This window comes from Microcebus murinus, chromosome 16, assembly GCF_040939455.1.
Source record: "Microcebus murinus isolate Inina chromosome 16, M.murinus_Inina_mat1.0, whole genome shotgun sequence".
Classification (NCBI taxonomy): Eukaryota; Metazoa; Chordata; class Mammalia; order Primates; family Cheirogaleidae; genus Microcebus; species Microcebus murinus.
The window spans coordinates 65,704,650-65,727,135 of record NC_134119.1 but is presented as its reverse complement, the minus strand read 5'-3'; the positions used below and the strand labels follow the sequence as shown (position 1 = coordinate 65,727,135).

The following is a 22,486-nucleotide window of genomic DNA, read 5'->3' as shown; positions in this document are numbered from 1 at the left end:
CATGACCCAAGGACAGTAGAGATTCCAGACAGACCTGTCAGTTCAGGGAACAGTGGGGATCTTGGTGGCCTAGGCCCCAAGTCCACAGGAGCTGGCTCACCCTCCTCCCTGTTCTCTGTCTGGGACTCAGTCCCACCAGCAGTACCCACCGTCGCACGCCACACCCCTGCCCAAGAAGGCCTACTCCAAAATGGACAGCAAAGGCTACGGCATGTACGAGGACTACGAGAATGAGCAGTATGGAGAGTATGAGGGTGATGAGGAGGAAGACATGGGCAAGGAGGACTACGATGACTTCACCAAAGAACTGAACCAGTACCGGCGGTCCAAGGAGGGCAGCAGCCGTGGCCGAGGTGAGTCCCAGCGGGTGTGAGTACAGAGGAGAAGCCTTGGTAGCTACACAACATGACGGGGACTGGAGCTAGCCTCGTAGGGGGCAGCGGGAAGAGGATCCCAGGCTGGGCTGTGGTTAGGGGTGCGCCAGGCTGGTGTGAGACAGGGAGGAGGCCCCCGTGTGGCTGAAATTGGATTGATTGATTGATTGATTGAGTCAGTCTCACTCTGTTGCCCAGACTAGAGTACCGTGGCATCAGCCTAGCTCATAGCAACCTCAGACTCTTGAGCTCAAGGCATTCTTTTGCCTCAGCCTCCCGAGTAGCTGGGACTACAGGCATGGGCCACCATGTCCCGCTAATTTTTTCTAAATATTTTTAGTTGTCCAATTAATTTCTTTCTATTTTTAGTAGAGATGCAGTCTCCCTCTTGCTCAGGCTGGTTTTGAACTCCTGACCCGATCCACCCACCTCCACTTCCCAGAGTGCTAGGATTACAGGCGTGAACCACTGCGCTTGGCCTGAAGTTGTTTTTTAGATTCCCTTCCTGGTCAGTTATGGAGAGAAAGAAGGGACAGTTTCTCTTTCATCTGGGCCAGGCTAACTGACAAGTGCCCCAACCCTCAGCAGTGCCCCCGTCCTCCCAGCCCCCAGCACCTGACCAGGTGTGACTGTAGCCCAGGCAACTGCCACACCTCTGAACTTTGAACCTGTGGCTAATGGGAGAATGGTAGGGGAGGGCCAAGCACCTGAGACCTAAGGCAGCCCAGACTGGCCTTGAGAACCATCTCCTGCCAGGAGGACATCTTAGCCTGAGATGGACTTCCAGAGTCTTCCAGTGCAGAGGTTCTTAGACTTGCGACCCTGCCTAAGGCCCAGCTTGTATGAGTGGCTGTTCATTCTCCCGTTCTTCCAGCAGTCTGTCTTGGATACCTCCCTGGGGCAGGCCATGTGCTTTGGGGAGATCCTAGACTAGTGCTGTCCGTGGAGATAGGATGTAAGCCACCACGTCGTTGTACATTTTCTAGTAGCCACATTGAAAAAGCTTCAGGAGAGCCAGGCCCCTGTAGTCCTAGTTACTTGAGAAGTCTAGGTAGAAGAATTGTTTGAGCCCAGGAGTTTGAGGCCAGCCTGGCAGCAAAGTGAGAGACCCAGTCTCTCTTTTTAAAAAAAATGAAAGGAAACCAATAAAATTAATTTTAATAATCTGCTTTATCACCTTTCTCTTCCCGGTTCTTCCTGGAATCAGGAAAAACTGGGTTGAGAGGGCAGGAAAAAAAAATCTCCTTTATCAACCTAATACATTCAAAATCTTATTTCAACATGTAATCAAAATAGATAAATGAAACATTTTGTATTCCTTTTTTTTCTTTAACTAAGTCTTTGAAATCCAGCGTGTGTTTTGTACTTGTGGCATGCATCTCTTAGCTTGGACCAGCACATTTCAGCTGCTTGGTAGCCTAGTGGCTAATGTGCTGGTGGCTGCCATATTGCACAGTGCAGCTCTAACTGGACAAGTACCCCTGAGACAGGGTAGTGATTTTTGTAGCAGCCATGTGTCCAGAAGGCCAAGGGACCCCCCCCCCTCCATTGAAGGGACCAGGGGGACCATTAGTCTGCCTGGTGCAGCTGGGAAGGCTTCTTGGAGGAGGAGGAGGAAGAAATGATTGACTTCAGAGGCAAAAAAAAATGGATTGTCAGCCGGGTATGGTGGCATGCACCTACAGTCCCAGCGATGGGGAGACTGAGGTGAGAGGATCGCTTGAGACAGAGTTGAAGGCTGCAGTGGCTACGATTTGCCTGTGAATAGCCACTGCACTCCAGCCTGCCAATATAGTGAGAACCCCGTCTCAAAAAAAAACGTGTGTTATCTTCTTTCTTGCTGGGTGGGGGGGTCCACTCCCGCTGGAAGCTCACTGTCCCAATCATCCTGCAGGCAGCCGAGGCCGTGGCCGGGGCTACAGGGGCCGAGGAAGCCGTGGAGGATCACGAGGCCGAGGCATGGGCAGGGGCAGCCGAGGCAGGGGCAGGGGCTCTGTGGGAGACCACCCTGAGGACGAAGAGGACTTCTACGACGAGGAGATGGACGTAAGGTTTCCTCTAGCCCTGGGGGCGCCGGGACAGGGCTGGTGCTCTGGGCTGCAGGCGCAGTTGGGAAGGCCCAGGAGACTAAGGCAGAAGGACACATGGCCTTTCTCAAGGAAAGGAAGCCATGGATGGCAGTGTTTAAAAATGTTCATTTGTCATTTTGGAATAGATAAAACTTTCATGTGGTTTAAAATAGAAAAGATATCACAGGAGGGGCTGTGAAAAAAATCCCATCCCTGGAGACAAGTTTCAGAGGTGCTGGGCCGGGGTCACCCCTTGGGTGGGAGTTTTCCGAGTGAAGTCTGCTAGGGAAAGTGTTGGGACCACCTGCCATTCGGGCCGTGATCTGTGAAGAGGGATCATAAGCACGAGTCCCTAGAGTCCCTGCTCTGAAGAGCAGGCCACAGTCTGTAGTTGGGGGCGGTATTGGTTGTTCCCCATGTGACACTTCCCTGCCCTTTTCTCCCCGAATTCCAGTACGGAGAAAGCGAGGAGCCGATGGGAGACGACGATTATGACGAATACTCCAAAGAGCTGAACCAGTACCGCCGCTCCAAGGACGGCCGGGGCCGAGGTGGGCCGGGCCGGGGCGGGCCGGGGCCCGGGGGGATGCCCTGGGGGCGGGCTCCTGGCAGCTGCGGGAGTAAGGGGCAGCAGGCTAAAGCCGTCCCTCCTCTCTGCAGGGTTAAGTCGAGGCCGTGGCAGGGGATCCCGAGGCCGAGGGAAAGGGATGGGCCGGGGCCGCGGTCGAGGTGGCAGCCGAGGAGGGATGAACAAGGGTGGAATGAATGATGACGAAGACTTCTACGACGAGGACATGGGCGTGAGTGGACTCTTCTTTCTGATCTGACACTTATGGCTGAGGTCCCTTCTGAGATTGTTTTCTTCCGGTCATTCCCTGAGGCTGAGCCTGTCCCCTTGCTCCTATCAGCCATTCCCTCAAGGGCTGAACAGCCTAAATCGTCCCTCCTGAGGGAGGTGCTGCTGGCGAGACCCTCTGTGTTTAAAGCCGCGTCTACAGCAGCACCTGCGGCCATGAGTCTTTGAGGTTTGGAAGCTTCTAGTTGATCCATCCAGTTAGCCCTGGAGGGTTTTACAGGAAGCCCTGTGCCGCCTTCTCTGGGCCGTGGCTGTGTTCCTGCACAGGTGTGAGCGACTCAGACACCAGCACTCTGCACCATGGGGCCCAGAGCCCGCTTGCAGCCTCGGTGTTGGGCACAGCCTGCGGGTTGAGGCTCTGCAAATGCCCGAGGGATTGCTAATCCCCTTCTCCTGTTACTCTCCTTCACTCCCAGCCCGGCTCCGCCCTTCTTTTTTATTCCCCTTCACATCTACATTCGGTTTTCCTTATAGGATGGTGGTGGCGGAAGCTATCGGAGGAGTGACCATGACAAGCCCCACCAGCAGTCCGACAAGAAAGGCAAAGTCATTTGCAAATACTTCGTGGAAGGGCGATGCACGTGGGTAAGGAGCCACTTAAAGTACCTGGGTGCCTCCAGGGTGCAGGGCAGCAGCCCCCGGAGGACACACAGCCTCCGGGAATGTTTTGGAGGCTGTGGATGGGTGGGGGGAGGGATTGTGTGACGGTCCTTGTTCCTGTGGTTACTCTTCAGTACCGAGAGATGCCAGGGCTGCCAGACTCACTTGACACTTCTGAGAGTGAGGAGGGTCCACAGCAAGATGACACACATTTATTTTTACCTTTACGGAGATTTTTTGGCCAGAATTTTGAACCAATCTGTATGGCCTTGAATGCATTTATAAAGGTTGATGCTAATGCAAAGATGTGACACACTCTGGTTAAGTTATTGAACTTCAAGGTTTAAGAAGGAATTACTAAAGCATCCAGATAGAAGGGTTGTTGGGGGGAAATCAGGTTAGCCCTGGACTTCATAGCAGTGTTTGATGCCAGAAGGTGGAAAAATGACCACAGAGTTCTGAAGGAAACGAGGATATAACCCAGTTAGTTCAACCAGCTGACTTCTTACGTGAACATAAAGACAGCGGGCAGGTGCTGGCCATTGCGTGCTCGGGAAGTATCGCACCCACGCATCTGTCTCTGGAAGAAATAGGCATTTCAAACAAATATATTGTGTTTAAAATACTCTAAATGATAATTCAGTATGTTTTTAGAAACTTAAATATAAGCAAAGAAAATAGTCATTCCTGAGAGTTAGAGGATTGTGCCAAATGATTCCTATGAAGGACTAAATGTTGGGAAATGAAGAACATGAGCCTTGATCTCACTCAGGTGGGATTTTTTTTGTTTTTTGGCTTGTGTTCAACTGGCAATAAAGGAAAACTTAATTCCAGTAGCTTCATCCCATAGACAGGGAAGGAGTCTGGGGGGCGGTGGGCAGTACAAGGCTGGTGCAGTTGTCAGTGGCACCCCTGGGGACCTGGGCTCCTTCCTACTTTCTATTCTGCTATATTTGAACACGTGGCTTTTGTCCTCCTGGTTGCATGTGCCTCAGGCATCACACCTGACGGCTATGAGGAAGAAAAATGAAAAATGGGCGAAAGGATTTTTTTTTATTCAGGAAATGTCCTACCTGGGGACTTTTGCCCACATCTTTTTGGCTGGATCTGCAAGGGTGGCTGGGAAATGGAGTATTTTTAACTAGGCACATTCTTTCCTGAACAAAATTGGGCTTCTGTTATAAAAGAAACATGGGCCTGGATATGGGTAGGTGACTGGCCCTGGTTGCCATACAACAAACAGTAAAAGTGGTGAGTAAATGAGAGAGAGGAACAAGAAGAGGAAGAAAGGGGAGGAGCGAGTTAGAGAGAAGCAGGGATGAGGAGGAGCTCCACGGTTGGGAAGCAGCGTTCGTGAGCCGCAGCGCAGTAGCACCGCCTCACCGTTGCATTGCTTCTCTTCCAGGGAGACCACTGTAATTTTAGCCATGACATCGAACTCCCAAAGAAGCGAGAACTGTGCAAGTTTTACATCACCGGATTTTGTGCCAGAGCCGAGAACTGCCCCTATATGCATGATATCCTTTGGTGCCTGCATGTGATCTGAGTGAGGGCGAGGAACTTCTCTTCCCCTCACAGTAGCGACAGCGGACCTTCATTGTGCTTTGCTCTCTCTGTGTCTCCATCTCGTTTCACCCTCATAGCCTCGCTGTGTTGGGTCTGTTATTCCCATTCTGCAGATGAGTAAGCTGAGGTGCACATGCCACACATCTCTCTTTCATGTATTCTCAAGACTGGCCCATGCCATTGCCTTTCTGAGATTTTCCAACTGGTTTTGTGCCATTGGGCGAATCATTTAACTTTGCTTTTCTGGTTGAGGATCACAGGACACAGCCCCACGGCCAGCGTAGTGGGGCAGAAAATGTTGTAGAGCAGGAGGCTCGAGAAGTGGGGTCTTTCCTTGGGTCTGCTGCCAACCTGCTGTGCAACCCTGAGCAAGTCACCTCATCTCTGGGCTTCTGTTTCCTCAGCTCCAAAACAGAGGGGGTTGGATTCTGCCTTTGGGTGGTTCCATGAGATGAAGCATTTGCCTTAACTTGCCATGAACGTGATTTTCCGTGTAAGCTGTACCACACAACTGGGAACTGCATCAATGGTGACGACTGCATGTTCTCCCACGACCCTCTGACTGAAGAGACGAGAGAGCTCTTGGATAAGGTAATGTCTGGGAGGTAACGTGGGAACCCTGGCTGGTGGGAACCAGGAGGTGTGCTTTCATTGCCTGGCACTGTCGCCTGCTTCCCTGGCCTCTCCAGTTCCTAGTCCTGTTGATCCAGAGCTGAGCATTTTTTTTCTTTTTTTTTTTTTTTTTAAAGAAACAGAGTCTTGCTCTGTTGCCCAGGCTGGAGTACAGTGGCTTGATCATATCTCACCACAGCCTCAAACTCCTGGGCTCAAGCGATCCTCCCATCTTGGCCTCCCAAAGTGTTGGGATTACACGAACCACCTTGCCAGGCCCCAATTTTAAGGAGCAAACAGGGACTATGTTCTTTTCTGCAGGGAGTTGAGGTGGTTACACATGTATCTTACCTTGAGCCGCCACAGGCTGCACTGTTTGCACTGGGCACAGCCGCATGAACCAGTGTTGCCTGATGTGGCAAGACACATCTTTTTTTTTTTATTGCAACAGAGTCTCACTCTGTTGCCCAGGCTAGATTGCCATGGCGTCAGCCTAGCTCACAGCAACCTCAAACTCCTGGGCTCAAGCGATCCTCCTGCCTCAGCCTCCCGAGTAGTTGGGATTACAGGCATGTGCTACCATACCTAGCTAATTTGTTTTGTGTGTGTGTATATATGTATTTTTTAGTTGTCTAGCTAATTTCTTTCTATTTTTTTAGTTGAGACGGGGTCTCGCTTTTGCTCAGGCTGATCTTGAACTCCTGACCTCAAACGATTCTCCTGCCTCATCCTCCCACAGTGCTAGGATTATAGGCATGAGCCACCACTCCCGGCCTCGACGCATCTTTTGATTCTTTAGCCATCCTTGAGAGAGAGCCCACAATATAGAAAAGAGTCAAAAATTCTATTTTGGTGGAAATATCAAATGTTTCTTTGAAGCTCCTAGGGACTATATTATGCGGCAGAAAAAGCAGAGGGAAAATTTGGGGGGGGGGTCTCTGGCGAGGATGTAGAGAAAGGGGAGCCCTTGTACACTGTTGGTGGGAACGTAAACTAGTGCAGCCACTATGGAGAACAGTATGGAGACTGTCATGTTACGAGATCGCAGGGGCTACTTGGAGTTCAGCAGAGTCCCTGTGCCTGCAGAAGAAAGACTGTCTATTCCTCGTTGATAAGGCATCACGAGAAAAGTGCTCATCTTCGCCAGCCCCTTTGGGAAGCCTATTCTAGGGTTTTTCCACAGTGTAAGCAGCAGAAGTAATGGTGGCCTCATTTCTTATTGGAAGTACTGAACAATATCTGACTGAGGACTGCCCCCTGCTGGAGGTCCAGCGTTTGCACTCTATGCTAGTGCTCTCCCATAGGAATGCCACAGAGCTACTGAGTTCATTAAAATTTTTCAGTAGCCACATTAAAACGTAAAAAGAAACAAATTATTTTTAACAATAAATCTTACTTAACCAAAATCATTTTAGTAAGTAATAAATGATAGAATAATTGAGTTTTTTAGGCTGGGTGTGGTGGCTCACGCCTGTAATCTTAACACTCTGGGAGGCCGAGGCGGGCGGATTGCTCAAGGTCAGGAGTTCGAAACCAGCCTGAGCAAGAGCAAGACCCCATCTCTACTATAAATAGAAAGAAATTAATTGGCCAACTAATATATATAGAAAAAATTAGCCAGGCATGGTGGTGCATGCCTGTAGTCCCAGCTACTTGGGAGGCTGAGGCAACAGGATTACTTGAGCCCAGGAGATTGAGGTTGTTGTGAGCTAGGCTGACGCCATGGCACTCACTCTAGCCTGGGCAACAAAGCGAGACTGTCTCAAAAAAAAAAAAAAAAAAAGAAAAGAAAAATTGAGTTTTTTATTTAAACATGTTTTTTTTTAGAGACAGCATCTTGCTCTATCACCCAGGTTAGGGTGTGGTGGTGTGATCATAGCTCACTGTAACCTTGAATTCTTGGGCTCAAGTGATCCTGGCCTCAGCCTCCTAAGTAGCTAGGTGTACACCACCATAGCCACCTAATTTTTAAATTTTTTGTAGAGATAGGGTCTTGCCATGTTGCCCAGACTGGTCTCAAACTCCCACCTTGGCCTCCCAAAATGCTGGGATTACAATTGTGAGCCACTGCAGCTGGCCGAGACATTTGGTATTCTTTTTTTTTTTTTTTTAAGTGGGATTGAGATTATATTTGGTATCTGCTGGTTTCTGTGAATTGTGATACTTGAGCCTGTTAAAAATAAATGCCATTCAATAAGTCCATCACATTGCGAAAAAAGAAAAGAAAAAAAAATTAAAAATAGGCAGGGCGCGGTGGCTCACGCCTGTAATCCTAGCTCTCTGGAGGCCGAGACAGGTGGATTGCTCGAGGTCAGGAGTTCAAAACCAGCCTGAGCAAGAGTGAGACCCCGTCTCTACTTTAAATAGAAATTAATTGGCCAACTAAAAACATATAGAAAAAATTAGCCGGACATGGTGGCGCATGCCTGTAGTCCCAACTACTCGGGAGGCTGAGGCAGAAGGATCGCTTGAGGTTGCTGTGAGCTAGGCTGACACCACGGTGCTCACTCTAGCCTGGGCAACAGAGCGAGACTCTGTCTCAAAAAAAGTAAAAATTTTTTAAAATAAAAATATTTAATTAAAAATTTAAAAAATAAATAGATGCCATATAGAGAAATTTTTTTTTGTTGTTTTTTTTTGAGACAGAGTCTCACTTGTTGCCCAGGTTATAGTGAGTGCCGTGGTGTCAGCCTAGCTCACAGCAACCTCAAACTCCTGGGCTCAAATAATCCTTCTGCCTCAGCCTCCCAAGTAGCTGGGACTACAGGCATGTGCCACCATGCCCGGCTAATTTTATATATATATATGTTAGTTGGCCAATTAATTTCTTTCTATTTATAGTAGAGACGGGGTCTCGCTCTTGCTCAGGCTGGTTTTGAACTCCTGACCTCGAGCAATCTGCCCACCTCAGCCTCCCAGAGTGCTAGGATTACAGGTGTGAGCCACCACACCCGGCTGAGAAATGTTTTTTGAAAGCAAAACTTGATGTTTACAGAATGTATAGGCTGGTAGGTTTCTTATTAGGAGTGTGCACACAGACCCCTCCAATGCAAACATATACATTCTACATTTATCTGAGGAGCTTTTTCTTCTTTTTCTCTCTTTCTTCCTGAGACAGAGTCGCTCTGTCGCCTGGACTAGAGTGCCATAGCATCAACCTAGCTCACAGCAACCTCACACTCCTGTGTTTAAGTGATCCTCCTGCCTCAGCCTCCGGAGTAGCCGGGACTGTAGACATGGACCACCACCCCTGGCTAACTTTTTCTATTTTTAGTAAAGACAGGATCTTGCTCTTGCTCTTGCTCAGGCTGGTCTTGAACTCCTCCTGAGCTCAAGAGATCTTCCCACCTTGGCCTCCCAGAGTGCTAGGATTACAGGCATGAGCCACCACACCCGGCCTTAAGCAGCTCTTAACATCATACATCATATTTATATTCTTTGGTGTGTGTGCTATCTTTGGAATCTGGTGTTAATTTCCTACTTAGAGTCCATCTCAGTTTGGACCAGCCACATTTCAAGTACTTACTGGCCATACGTGGCCAGTGGCCACCATATGAGAGCATAGCTCTGGATGTCCTAGTTAAAAAACAAAGTGGCACATTTCAGTGTCTGGCCACTAACATTTTAGAGCCATTAATATCATTCCCTTTCTTAGGTTGAAAGAATCATACCAGAGTCCAGTTGGGATGGTTAGAAAGCGAAACTTACAGCAACTGTCTTAGAAGGGCTTAGATCAACCCTGACGAAAGCATGGGGCCCACCGTCACCTTCTTGCCTGGAAAGGCACAGCTTGGTCCACCGGGGCTGGGGGCTGGAGCTCCTGGACAGCCCTTGGGTCCAGGTTGTGGTGGCACTGAGGACTAGGCCCTAGCCACCCTCTCTTGAGCGTCTATGCTCTTTTATCCTCTCCACCCGCTTTTCTTCAGTCTCGTTTTCCTACTCCTTGGTGACATGTCCATCTGTTTAGAAATGTCAGTTTCCATCTCCCTAGTCTAGGTTTGGAAAGTTGCCTGCATTTGGGGTTGGTGATGATGCTTATATGGGAGCAGGTGGCAGGAAGGAGTCCCTCCACCCAGATTCATCTGTTAGTGATACTTTGCCCTGTTCGCTTGCTCTTGTTTTAGTTTGTATGTGGGTGTGATATGGCTTTTCCTTGATCCACCTGAGAGTAAGGTGCGTGCATCATGGTTCTTTAGACTTCAATACTTCGTTGCACAGAGTTTCTTTGTAGTCAGGTTTTTTGAGGTACACTTTGTGTCCAGGAAAATCCTCTGTGTTAATTTGCAGTTCTGTGGGCTTTGACAAATACATGGTGGGCGTGTCACCACCCCACCATCTACATACAGGAAATCCATCCCTCACCCCAAACACTCCTCTGTGCCCTCGATAATAAATGCCTCTCCCTGTGTCCAGCCCTTGACAACCACTGATCTGTTTTCTGTCCCTGTGGTTTTGCCTTTTTAAGAATGTCATATAAATAGAATCATATGGTAAACAGCCTTTAAGAGTGTGTGTGTGTGTGTGTGTGTGTGTGTGTGTGTGTCTGTCTCGAGTCTGACTTCTCGCACTTGGCAAAATGCATGTGAGATTCACCCGTGTTGTTGTGGTCAGTAGTTAATTGCCGTTTGTTGCTGGTGAGACTCCACTGTGTGGACGATCCCGGTCGCTTAGCCACCCGTCAGCTGAAGGGCATGTGGATTGTTTCCACTTTGGGGCAAAAACGTAGAATTTATAACCAACTGCCTTGAGCTTATTGGTTTGATGAAGCTTGGCCCGCTTGCCTTTTTTGTCTGTTCACGTGTGACCATCCCTTCTGTGTGGAAAAGGTAAATTTTGACATTTAGAAACCCCTTGGGTGGCCGAGAATCGCTCCTGTAAGGGAGGTTTTGGCACCAGCGGGGCAGCTGGTGGAGGGACCAGGGTGCGGCCGTGGGGCGACCTGGGGATAGAAGTGCGCTCCATGGCTCTGCGCTGGGAGGGAGTTTGTGTTCAGCCTTTTGAATTTCTCTTATGTATTTTACATAAGAGCAGGGTCCTCAAACTTTTTAAACAGGGGGCCAGTTCACTGTCCCTCAGACTGTTGGAGGGCCGGACTATAGTTTTAAAAAAACTATGAACAAATTCTTATGCACACTGCACATATCTTATTTTGAAGTAAAAAAACAAAGGGGCAAAAACACCTGCGTGTGGCCCGCAGGCCGGAGTTTGAAGACGCCTGCATTGGAGTGTCTGTGTCTTGAGCTGGAATCCTCTTCAGTACACCTTGGGGTCCATGCGAGGCTGAGGGAGACCGTGAGGCTGAGGGAGACTGCGTGGTGGCCAAGTGCTGAGATGAGAGGCAGTAGCAGCCTCCTGTTGGGAGCCAGGGAGGAGGAGGAGGAGGCTGCGGCTACTTGAGGGTTGTGCTGTGATGAGGGCCTCAGTTAACTCGCTAACTCAGTTAATGAGGGTGTACTTAAGCGCCTGCTGTGTGCTGAGCTTCAGGCTGGCAGTGCGGAATAGCAGTCTCCCTGGAGCTGGCAGTCTGATGGAGAGGGGGAGCCCTGGAGCTGGCAGTCTGATGGAGAGGGGGAGCCCCGGAGCTGGCAGTCTGATGGAGAGGGGGAGAGGTCGTATGGGGAAGTGCTGCGTGTTTTGTGGCCCCAAAGGGCTACACCTAGTCTTAGAGGAGTGGGAAGCCCTCTGGGAGAGCTGCAGTCGGGAAGAGACTGGGAGCGGGACCAGGTGCCAGGCTGGGAGGCCGCGTTTCAAAGAGGCACTGGTCATTATGGGTGGGAGCTTGGAGGGGCGAGGTGGGGGCTTGGGCAGGGAGACGCTGTGGTCAGGCTTGCTCCTGTTTAATGTGGCGTGGCCTTGGTAAGTTTTGCCCTTTACTTGAAGACATCGAGGCTGCATGGAAAGGACTTAGCAGTACAGGGGTGTGGCCATCTTTGTGACAGTGAAGTGAAGGTTGCTCTGCTGGTGTGCAGAGGGTGACTTTAGGGCCCAGGATGGAGGGTGGGCCGGGGGCAGGGAAGGGGAGCGGCTGCTTAGTGTGTGCGGGGTCTCCTTTGTGGGGATGATGAGAGTGAGCTAGATAGAGGTGGTGGTTGCACGACATTGTGAATGAGTTTAGTGCCACTGAGCTGTTCCCTTTAAAATGGTTAAAGTGGTATACTCTGAGCCATGGGACAGGACTGGCTGTCCTCGCTAGCTGGTCCCAGGAGGTGGAGCAGAGGGGTGTCTAATGATGAGTTTCATCACAAAGAGGAACCCTGGTCTTTGTCCTTTGCTTTGGGAGCCTCCAGGTCCTTGTGTATTAGATTTTTCCTCATAAACTTCAGCTCTCAGCACTGGAGAGGCCCATTGCAGCCCGATTCTTGTCCAGGCCTTAGACGGTCACTCCCCTCTTGCCTTTCTCGCCCACAGATGTTGGCTGATGACGCAGAAGCGGGCGCTGAGGACGAGAAGGAGGTCGAGGAGCTGAAGAAGCAGGGCATCAACCCTCTGCCCAAACCGCCCCCTGGCGTGGGGCTCCTGCCCACCCCTCCTCGGCCCCCTGGCCCCCAGGCCCCGACCTCTCCAAATGGCAGGCCCATGCAGGGTGGCCCCCCACCCCCACCTCCACCCCCGCCTCCACCCCCTGGGCCCCCGCAGATGCCCATGCCGGTGCACGAGCCGCTGTCACCTCAGCAGCTGCAGCAGCAGCAGGACATGTACAATAAGAAGATCCCTTCGTTGTTTGAGATTGTGGTACGGCCCACAGGGCAGCTGGCTGAGAAGCTGGGTGTGAGGTGAGTGCCCTGGGCCCCAGCTGAGGCTGGGGGGGCTGTCCACCTGTCGTCGCGAGCCGGCTGGGGCAGCGGCTGCCTTTCTCTGAAGCTGCTGGAGTCCTGCTCTGTGGCCCATGACCTTGGGCTTGTAGCCCTCCCCTTAGTGCTTGTTTGTCCCTGGTGCCCTCCACGGCTCCTTTGGGGTGGCCACTGCCCTTTTCCTACAGCTTCCCTCACAGACACCATTTTCTCCTCCTCTAGGTTCCCTGGACCTGGTGGACCCCCAGGGCCAATGGGTCCTGGGCCCAACATGGGACCCCCAGGGCCAATGGGTGCCCCGATGCACCCCGACATGCATCCTGACATGCACCCGGACATGCACCCCGACATGCACCCGGACATGCACCCCGATATGCAGATGGGCCCTGGCATGAACCCCGGCCCGCCCATGGGACCTGGTGGCCCCCCAATGATGCCCTATGGTCCTGGAGACTCCCCACACTCCGGAATGATGCCCCCCATCCCGCCAGCCCAGAACTTCTATGAAAACTTCTACCAGCAGCAGGAGGGCATGGAGATGGAGCCAGGACTCCTGGGGGAAGCAGGTACGTGGGGCTCCAGGCGTGGCTGCAGGGCGGGGGCTTTGCACAAAGGGGTAGGGTTGGGGAACATACGAGTTTTCTTCCTGGGTCCGAGTCTCTTCAAAAGCATGAATTCAACTCCCATCTCTGTCCCATTGAATGGTTGAATGTTTTCAGTGACATCGATTCATTATTGTGTTGAGGCAGAAGAGAATATATGTTTATTTAATCAGTATAATTTATTTAATCTTTAAAAATGTTTCCATGCCTGGAGTCAGGAGCATGGGAAGTTAGAGGGACAAGTGTGGACTGGTGTGAGGCTAAGAGGCTGAGGCTGAGGCTCAGGAGTAAGTCAAGTGTCTTGGCCAGAGTCGCCTCCTTCCGGACAGCTCTCGGCTTGGAGCTGCTAGTGTCCACCCTGTGACTGTGCTTGTTGTGTCCACGTGACTGGCCATTTTCCTTCTTTTGCTTGTGTGCTGGTGCTGTCCTAGATGGCAGGGGGTCCGATGCCCCCTGCAGTGCCTCGGGCAACCCGCACAGCGGGGATGTGCCCGCTGCCTGGGCTCAGTGCTCGAGGCCACCGCTCCTGTGTCAGCTGCGCTGCAGCGGAGGGAGGGAGATGGCAAACTTGTGAGGAGGGGGTCGTGGTGGGGCAGGCGCAGTGCCTCTGTGGGACAGTCACAGAAGCCTCTCTGAGAAGCGCAACTTGACTTGTGATTGCGGGAGTCGGGGCAGCCGCGCACCCCAGGTCTACGCAGGCCGAGGGGAGGGGTCCCAGCACAGGGGGCTGTCGGTTGGCAAGGGGTGGCCTCGTCGCTGTGAAGAATGTTGGGGTGTGCTGGGGCCAGGGTAGAATGGAGATGCTTTCGGGCTGCCATGAGGTTGACCTGGGCAGAGGTGAACAGGGTGGCAGTCCTGAGGTGGCTGGAGTAGCAGGTAGCAGGGCAAAGCTTCAAGGTTCAGACGCGGCCCCATGGGCCAACATGCGCCTGTGTGTGCTCTGCAGGGCGGGCAGGAGCGGCAGCGAGGATGGGGTTGGTGTGTGCGGGTCCCTCGGGGGCGCCCGCGTTGTTCCTAACGCAGCAGGGCCCACGGAGAGCCTGGTCGGGCGGGTGGCAGCGCTTTGCTTCAGCCACGTTAAGTGTGAGATGCCCCTTTTTGGGGGGTTGGGGTGTGTGTAGGTGGCGTGTGGAGCTGTGAGAGCAGGTGTCTGGGCGAGAGCCGGGGCTTTAGAGAGATGCGTCTGAATTCTCGAGTGAGCAAAGCAGGCGTCCGAGAGAGGGTGCTGGGGTTCCCTGGCCCTCACCTTTAACACGTGTGTATGGAGAAGGCTCTGCAGGGGCAGGGAGGGGAAGCAAAGTCAGGCTGTCTCCATTTTAATTCCCATAAAATTTTATTTTTATTTTTTATTTAAAATTTTTTAAAATTTATTATTTACTTTTAATTTTTTGCTCCATAAAAGTACTTCCAAAATTCCCATAAAATTTTAATTCCCATAAAATCTGCCCTCTAAAAGTGTGCAGTTAGTGGTGGTTTATTTTTTGTAGAGACAACATCTTACTATGTTGGCCAGGTTGGTCTTGAACTGCTGGCCTCGAGCAGTCCTCCCATCTCAGCCTCCCAGAGTGCTGGGATTGCAGGCGTGAGCCACTGCGCCTGTCCTACCTAGTGGCTTTTAGTATATTCACAGACTGTTCGTTCTGTGAAGGAGGAACTTTGACTGTCTTGGTCACTGGGTGTCCCCAGGTCCAAGCAGAAGTGTGGCAGGCTGGCGCGTCAGGTTCACACGATAGAGTACAGGTGCTAGCAGAAAGCGACTTTTTGCTTTATATATTTTTTGCATGTGAAACATTGACAAAATTAATGTTTTTTAATTCTATAGACTTAAATTAATATAAATTAAATGATAGCTACAGTTGGTCGCACTCGCCACATTTCAGGTGCTCCGCAGCCGCAGGAGGATAGTGTGGCCCTACGGCCGTGCAGATCTGGAGCACGTCTGTCTTGCAGAGCATTGCTGTGGGGCAGCCCCGACTCTAGACGTTCCCCGTCCTGGTGACTTGCCCTGTGCCACACTCGTGTCATTCACACCAACAGCGTATCCGGGACTGACGCTCAGTCTGCCCTCGCCACCTGCCTGCCGCATCCCCACGCTCCGAGCCTGTGCTGCTGTCGCCGCTCGAGGCTCCGGTGCTGGCTGGGTCTGGGGTGAGGCGGCTGGTGCCGGGTGCCGCCCTGCGCCCCTCCGTCCCCTGCTTCCCGAGGTGCCCCCTTGATGTGGCAGCTGCTTAGGGACACTTGGCAGAGTTCAGGACCCTGTGGAGGAGAGGCCTCCACCCACCGGCGTCTGGGGTGACGTGTGGCCAGAGCAGCGTTTTGGTGCATTTCGTTCTTTTCTTTCTCTGGCTTTTGTCGTTGGACGTGGCTGAGCTCACACCATGGGCTCACTGTGAGGAGCGCTGTTTTTCTTTATTGATTGTTAAAAAGAAACCATGAGACTCGTGCTCATAGCAAATAATTAGAAGTATGTGGAGTAGAAAGTGCAAGTTCACCGGCCTGTCCCTCCAGAGTCCCCTTTCCAGAGAGACTGTTTTCTGTCTGTCTTTTCAAAGCCTTGTCTGCGAGTTTCACAAAATACATACAGTGTTCCATCCTGTTTCCACCTCATGAGCATTCGCGCGTGTCATGAAACCCTCTCTGTGACCCTCATTCTTCACGGTGGCATCATAGGTGGGAGTCCTGGCGAGCTGCCCCGTGCCCGCGGCCGGGCTGTCAGCCCGTGCGTGTCGCCGGCGCCATCAGGGGTTGGGTCTTGCAGCGAAGGGCAGGGGGGTTGGAGCTGGCACCTGGAGGCCCTTCCCGACACGAACCCTCGGTTCTTCCCTGCCACAGAGGACTACGGGCACTACGAAGAGCTGCCGGGGGAGCCTGGGGAGCACCTCTTCCCCGAGCACCCTCTGGAGCCCGACAGCTTCCCTGAGGGAGGGCCCCCAGGCCGGCCGAAGCCGGGCGCCGGTGTCCCCGACTTCCTGCCCTCGGCCCAGAGGGCCCTGTACCTGAGGATCCAGCAGAAGCAGCAGGAGGAGGAGGAGAGAGCGAGGAGGCTGGCTGAGAGCAGCAAGCAGGACCGGGAGAATGAGGAAGGCATGTGTCCTCCCAGGGGCAGGGGCGCAGGCCCCCCGGGCCGCTGTGCAGGGGAGAGGTGGGGCATGCCTAGGTCGGGTGTCCTGTTGGGAAGGAGCCTGTGGCCAGGGAGGACCCCTGTCCAGGACAGTGAAGCCAGGCTGGGGCTGCTGCATATCCCTGAAGAAAGTGGAAGTCAGGGCTGCCCTCTGTGTCTTGGGGTTTGGGAGGGAACCTGGTCCCGTGGAGAAGGACGGCGGGCTGGGCCCGGAGGAGACGGCGGCCGGCGGGATAGAGTGCCCGCGCCCTTCCCGACGAGGCTTTAGGGAGACCTCACAGCCCCATCCCCGACCGCGCGCTTGGGCGCCGGCAGATAAGAGCTGGTCGTTGAAATAAACCAGTAATAACTACAGTCACAGACAGCCACCAGGTCTCGTGCTGTGTGGTCGAGCTGGTGGCGTCCACCCCAGGGTAAAATGGACAAGTGCTGTCTAGATCCGGAAGCCAGAGGCCACGGGTGGCCCTGACAGGAACCCGGGAGCCAGTGGGGACAGCAGGAGGGGCCCCGGGCTGGTGGTTCACATCTCCCCTGCCGGGGAGGTGGTGCCGAGGCCAGGTTCTGAGTCTTCCCCTGGCTCCGCTTCTTATCAGCTGGTGATACAGTTTGTCAGCACGTGCCCTTCCCTGGGACCAGGGGGGACACTGTGAGTGGCCTAGAGGCAAATGTCTGTGAGCTCCCAGCCCAGTGAGAGCCGAGTCAGCAGTGGCTGCTGCCAGGACCTCCAGAAAGAGGTCCCTGGAGCCGGATTTGCCATGCTGGGGGCTGAACCAGCCGGAGGGGAGGGGTGGGCAGCAGAGCCTGGGGCCCGAGTGCCGTCCTGGCCTTGCCCCCAGTGGGAGGGCACTGTGCCTCTGTTTTCTCATCTGTGAAATGGCCATGATAGTAACACTGCATCCTGGGTGGTTGTGAGTTATTTAAATAAAACAAACCACTTAGCACAGTGCCGGCAAGCAGGAAAGCTCCGTAGACATCCGCCCCTGGCCTGCGGAGCCCGCTCCCTCGGCAGCCCGCTGCGGGAGGGGTCCCGGGAGAGGGCTCTGGGGCTCGCAGAGGTAAGAGCAGAGGAGTCTGTCACCCAGTGGGCTGCTTTGGGGTCAGAGAAGGCCGATGGTGAATGTGGTGGCCGCTCACCCCTTCCCCGTTCTGTTCTTTCTCAGGTGACACCGGAAACTGGTACTCCAGTGATGAGGACGAGGGTGGGAGCAGTGTCACCTCCATCCTTAAGACCCTGAGGCAGCAGACGTCTAGCCGACCCCAGGCTTCAGTCGGGGAGCTGAGCAGCAGTGGGCTGGGGGACCCCCGCCTCCATAAGGGACACCCCACAGGAGGCCGGCTGGCTGACCCTCGCCTCAGCCGGGACCCCAGACTCTCCCGCCACGCCGAGGCTTCTGGAGGGCCGGGCCCAGGGGACTCGGGGCCCTCGGACCCTCGGCTGGCTCGCGCCCTGCCCGCTGCCAAGCCTGAGGGCAGCCTCCATTCCAGCCCCGCGGGCCCTGGCAGCTGCAAGGCGCCCGGGCCGTCCCCCACAGAAGAGGAGGAGGGAGAGCGGGCCCTGCGGGAGAAGGCCGTGAACATTCCCCTGGACCCCCTCCCCGGGCACCCGCTGCGGGACCCGAGATCACAGCTGCAGCAGTTCAGCCACATCAAGAAGGACGTGACCCTGAGCAAGCCGAGCTTTGCCCGCACCGTGCTCTGGAACCCCGAGGACCTGATCCCCCTGCCCATCCCCAAGCAGGACGCGGCACCCCCGGTGCCCGCCGCCCTGCAGTCCATGCCTGCCCTGGACCCCAGGCTGCACCGCTCCTCCACCGCGGGGCCCCCCAACGCCCGGCAGCGCCCCGGCACTTCCACAGACCCCGGCACGTCCGGCTCCAACCTCCCCGACTTTGAACTCCTCTCTCGAATCCTCAAGACTGTCAACGCCACAGGCCCCTCCGCGGCCCCCGGCTCAAGTGACAAGCCCAGTGACCCCCGGGTGCGGAAACCCCCCACCGACCCTCGGCTGCAGAAACCAGCAGACTCCTCGGCCTCCTCCCGGGCCGCCAAGCCCGGCCCCACAGAAGTGCCGTCTCCAGCCCGCAGCCCCAGCAGGGACTCGTCCCCACCGGCCACAGCTCCCTACGACCCTCGTGTGCTGGCAGCCGGTGGGCTGGGCCAGGGAAGCGGGAGCGGGCAGAGCAGCGTGCTGAGTGGCATCAGCCTGTACGACCCGAGGACTCCCAACACGGGCGGCAAAGCGGCAGAGCCGGCTGCCGACGCGGGCGCGCCGCCCAAGTGCCCCGAGGGCAACGGCAAGAGCTTGGCCTCCAAGGCCAAGGAGCCCCCTTTCGTCCGCAAGTCTGCCCTGGAACAGCCAGAGACTGCGAAGGCCGGTGCAGACGGGGCCGCGGCCGCCGCCACGGACAGATACAACAGTTACAACCGGCCCCGGCCCAAGGCTGCCGCAGCCTCCGCTGCCACCACGGTGACCCCGCCGCCGGAGGGCGCCCCACCCCAGCCCGGGGTGCACAACTTGCCTGTGCCCACCACCCTCTTTGGGACGGTGAAGCAGGCGCCCAAGACGGGCACGGGAAGCCCATTTGCTGGCAACAGCCCGGCCCGCGAGGGCGAGCAGGACGCAGGGTCCCTGAAAGATGTTTTTAAAGGCTTCGACCCCACTGCCTCCCCCTTTTGCCAGTAGTGTTACGCCAGGGCCAGCATTCCCGCCACCCTCCCCGCCCAGGGTGACGTGTGTGGGCAGCGGCCGGAGTTGGGAGCCTGGGGGTGGCGGGGGACTCTGGGTGTTCATTCTTTTTTTCTTTTTTCCCCTCTTCCTTTTTCTTTCTTTGTCTTTTCTTTTCCTTTCTTTTCTTTTTCTGTCTTTTTTTTTTTTTTTTTTTTTTTTTTTGAGTAGTACTTTCTTTGAGACTTATAAATTGTATATAACCATCTTCAGTTCTGGTCAGTGCTGTGGGGCGCCCAGCTCCCACCAAGAAAACCAGCTTGTGCCCATGAATAGTTGCGAGTGCTCGGGCCTCGGCCCCGGTGGGCGCTGCTGGGCCGGGGCCCTCCGAGTCCGGGGCCCCATGGCTTCTCTGGGCAACACTTGGCCCCTCCCCAGGACAAAGGGAACAGCAGGCGTCTGAGAAGGCACCGAATGCTACTCGCCCTGTGCCACTGGGCACGGGGACATGGGGTCCCGCCACGGCAGGGCCCGAGTGGAAGCAGGCCCAGGTATTTATTTCTAGAACCTTAGGACGCACCGTCCCCGTCTCTTCAGCACAGGCTGTGACAACCCACTTTAGGAGATGCCGAAAGTGAAAACGAATCAAAGAAAGAAGAGCCCTGGGCGATCCCGGGCAGCTGGCGGCCCTCGCCTGCTCTGTCTGCCTGGACTGGCACGCGGCCCTCCCTGCCGCTCTCCATCCCGAGTCGTCCCGAAACCCAACGCCCTCCAGCCTCCAGCCCGCGCAGACTCCGGGGTGAGACGGACCTGGAGGCGGCGGGGCCAGCTCGAGGTGGTGGCTCCGGAACAGCTGCGTGCAGGAGCAGCCCCCGGAGTAGCGCCTCTGTCAGTATTACCCCCCTGCCCTGTCACGGCTGCGTCCTCCCCCGTGCCGGCTCTGCCTGGCCCTCAGAGGCCGCAGCGCCCGGCGTGCGCACTGCCGGCCCGGCCCTGGAGACAGCTCAAGGATCCGAGTGTGGCCGCCCTGCCAGGCCGCGAGGCGGGCCGCGAGGCAGGGAGCCCTGGAACAGCTCTGTAGCCAAGTGTCGCTTCTCTTCCCGCTTCTCTGCGCCTCCTTAAGCTGCGTCGCGTGTAGGGCACAAGGTAGCCGTGTGTTTGGTTTCCTCTCCCGAGCCAACTGGCGCAGGGGTTCAGAGGCACGTCGCGGTGTTGGGTGTATGGGCACTTCCGGAAGGGAGCCTGAGGGGAGGGTGGGCGCCTGTGGCCAGGGCAGGAGAGGGGCGGGCGCGCTTGGCCCTTTCCAGGAGAGAGGCCAGGACCCCGTTGGGGGAAGGAGGGACCGAGGGCTGTGTCCTCCCCTCGTCCGGCTGAGCCGAGACAGTGGAGACATCTGCACCGGCCCCTCCCGCCCCCGCCCCTCTCCCGCCGGCCGAGGTCCAGCCTCACCCACAGAGCCCAGCTGACGGTCAGCCGTGGACGTGGCCTGGGGAGACCGGCCCAGGGAACTGGGTCCCTTGCACGGCCCCAGAAGCCTGTTTACTTGTGTGTCCGTCTCCTGCCGTCACTCCTGGTCCTGCTGCTGGCTGAAGGCCTGGGTCTCCTCCTTGCTGACGACGAGGCCACCTGGTCACCAGTTAAAGGACTCCCCCTCCCACCTCCTTTCGCCAGGAGGTGAACAAGGCTCCTATACCATCCCCACCCCCACCCCAAAAAGAGAAAAAAATGAAAAACTCATGAGTTTGGGGCCCAGAGGCAGGGCAGGTAAGGCAGGGCCAGACAGCCCGGGCTCAGCGCCCTGATCAGGTTGGTTGGTTTGTCTTTTTGTCCTTTTTGTTTTGTTTTTTAACCAATCATTAGTGAGATTTGTCTGCAGCCACCAGAGTTGGCCCCGCAGCGGAGGCTGCGGCCCTGGTGTTTGCACAATAAGTAAGAATACGCAGTGTGGCAGTGTTTGTTTGTTTTTTTTTTTTTTCTTTCTCCTTTTGAGAACTTTCTTTTGTAAAAGAAAAATTAAATATTTTTTAAAACCGAAATCTGTGGATGAAATAGAAGCTGGAACCCTCCTCAATGGAATATTCAGCCTAAGAACCTCATGGGACTATGAATTCACCCGAAATTTTCATTTGCCATCAGGCCGAGCTTTTAAAGAAAAATTGTTCTCTAACCAGGATTGTAACAAAAGTGTAAATACTATTTCAGAGTTGAAAGTTGATGGTGCAAATATGTATATAACGTACTGTATTTTTACAATGATCGTCGCATGACTCTATTCCATCCCCCTTTTTGTACTCCATACCTGTCTTCCAGAAACGTCACCTGCCTTTTCTCCTGTGGTCTCTTAATCCAATAATTGTATTACTGCCATTAAAGGATGCAGTTATTTTAAAAAGCCTGTGAGTCTAGTCTCTCCTAGTGGCCCAGACCGTCCCTTGCCTGGGAATTAACAAGGGGGTGTGGGGAGGAAGCCAGGTGAAGCCTGGACTTGTTCTCTCAGTGATTGGCGAGGGGACACGGTGGGACAGTTTGTGTGTCCAGACAGCCTACACTTTCCTCAGTGATTGGCTGCAGATCATCTGCCAACGACTGCACCCCGAGGTTCCTGAGCTGCCACTTTGGCCAGTCTCAGCATTTGGGATCCAGGGGTGACCCACACAGGCCCCCAAGGAGCTTAGGAAGAAAGGCCAGTGGTGAACACAAACGGGACACCGAGGCTGGCTTCCACGGATGGGAGGGGCTTATCCGGTCTTCCCTGAGGAAGTGGTGTCCGGCCGGGCCATGCAGGTGGGCACGTCTCCCCTGGGCGGATTTTGGCCTCTGTTCAAGTGGCCTGTGTGCCTTTTCCAGGGCTGCTGTACACATTATCAAATTCAAATGGCTTAAAACAACACAAATCTTATCAACGGTTCTGGGGGTCAGAACGGTGACACGGGTCCTACTGGGCTGATAGCAAGCTGTTGCCGAGACCACGTTTCTTCTTAGAACAGGGAGAATCCATTTCCTTGTGGCTTCCAGCTTGCAGAGGCCACCAGCATTCCTTGGCTCACGGCCTCTTCTTTCATCTTCAAAGCTGGCAACGTCACTTCTCTGTGGCCACGACTGGGAAAGGTTCACGTCTAAGGGTCTGTGTGCTTAGGTTGGGCCACCTGGGTAATCCAGGCTGGTTGTGTCTTCAAAGTTCCCTTTGCCATGTCAATTACATATTCACGAGATTAGGGAATTCGAGAGGA

At 54.4% G+C, this 22,486-nt stretch overlaps 1 protein-coding gene across 4 annotated transcripts in view; it reads left to right on the top strand.

Moving 5' to 3' along the window:
- ZC3H4 (zinc finger CCCH-type containing 4) overlaps window positions 1-21,648 on the top strand; it is a 40,454-nt gene extending 18,806 nt beyond the window's left edge. For all 4 annotated transcript variants that reach the window (XM_012761509.2, XM_012761516.3, XM_012761513.2 and 1 more), the window contains 11 exons: window positions 131-353; window positions 2,269-2,420; window positions 2,898-2,994; window positions 3,104-3,243; window positions 3,774-3,884; window positions 5,305-5,416; window positions 5,947-6,056; window positions 12,486-12,850; window positions 13,091-13,434; window positions 16,303-16,554; window positions 17,752-21,648. In XM_012761509.2, coding sequence (XP_012616963.1) covers window positions 131-353; window positions 2,269-2,420; window positions 2,898-2,994; window positions 3,104-3,243; window positions 3,774-3,884; window positions 5,305-5,416; window positions 5,947-6,056; window positions 12,486-12,850; window positions 13,091-13,434; window positions 16,303-16,554; window positions 17,752-19,274 — 3,429 coding nt within the window. In that variant the 3' untranslated portion in view covers window positions 19,275-21,648. The remainder of the gene's footprint in view (window positions 1-130; window positions 354-2,268; window positions 2,421-2,897; window positions 2,995-3,103; window positions 3,244-3,773; window positions 3,885-5,304; window positions 5,417-5,946; window positions 6,057-12,485; window positions 12,851-13,090; window positions 13,435-16,302; window positions 16,555-17,751) is intronic.
- Window positions 21,649-22,486: the final 838 nt, after the last annotated feature.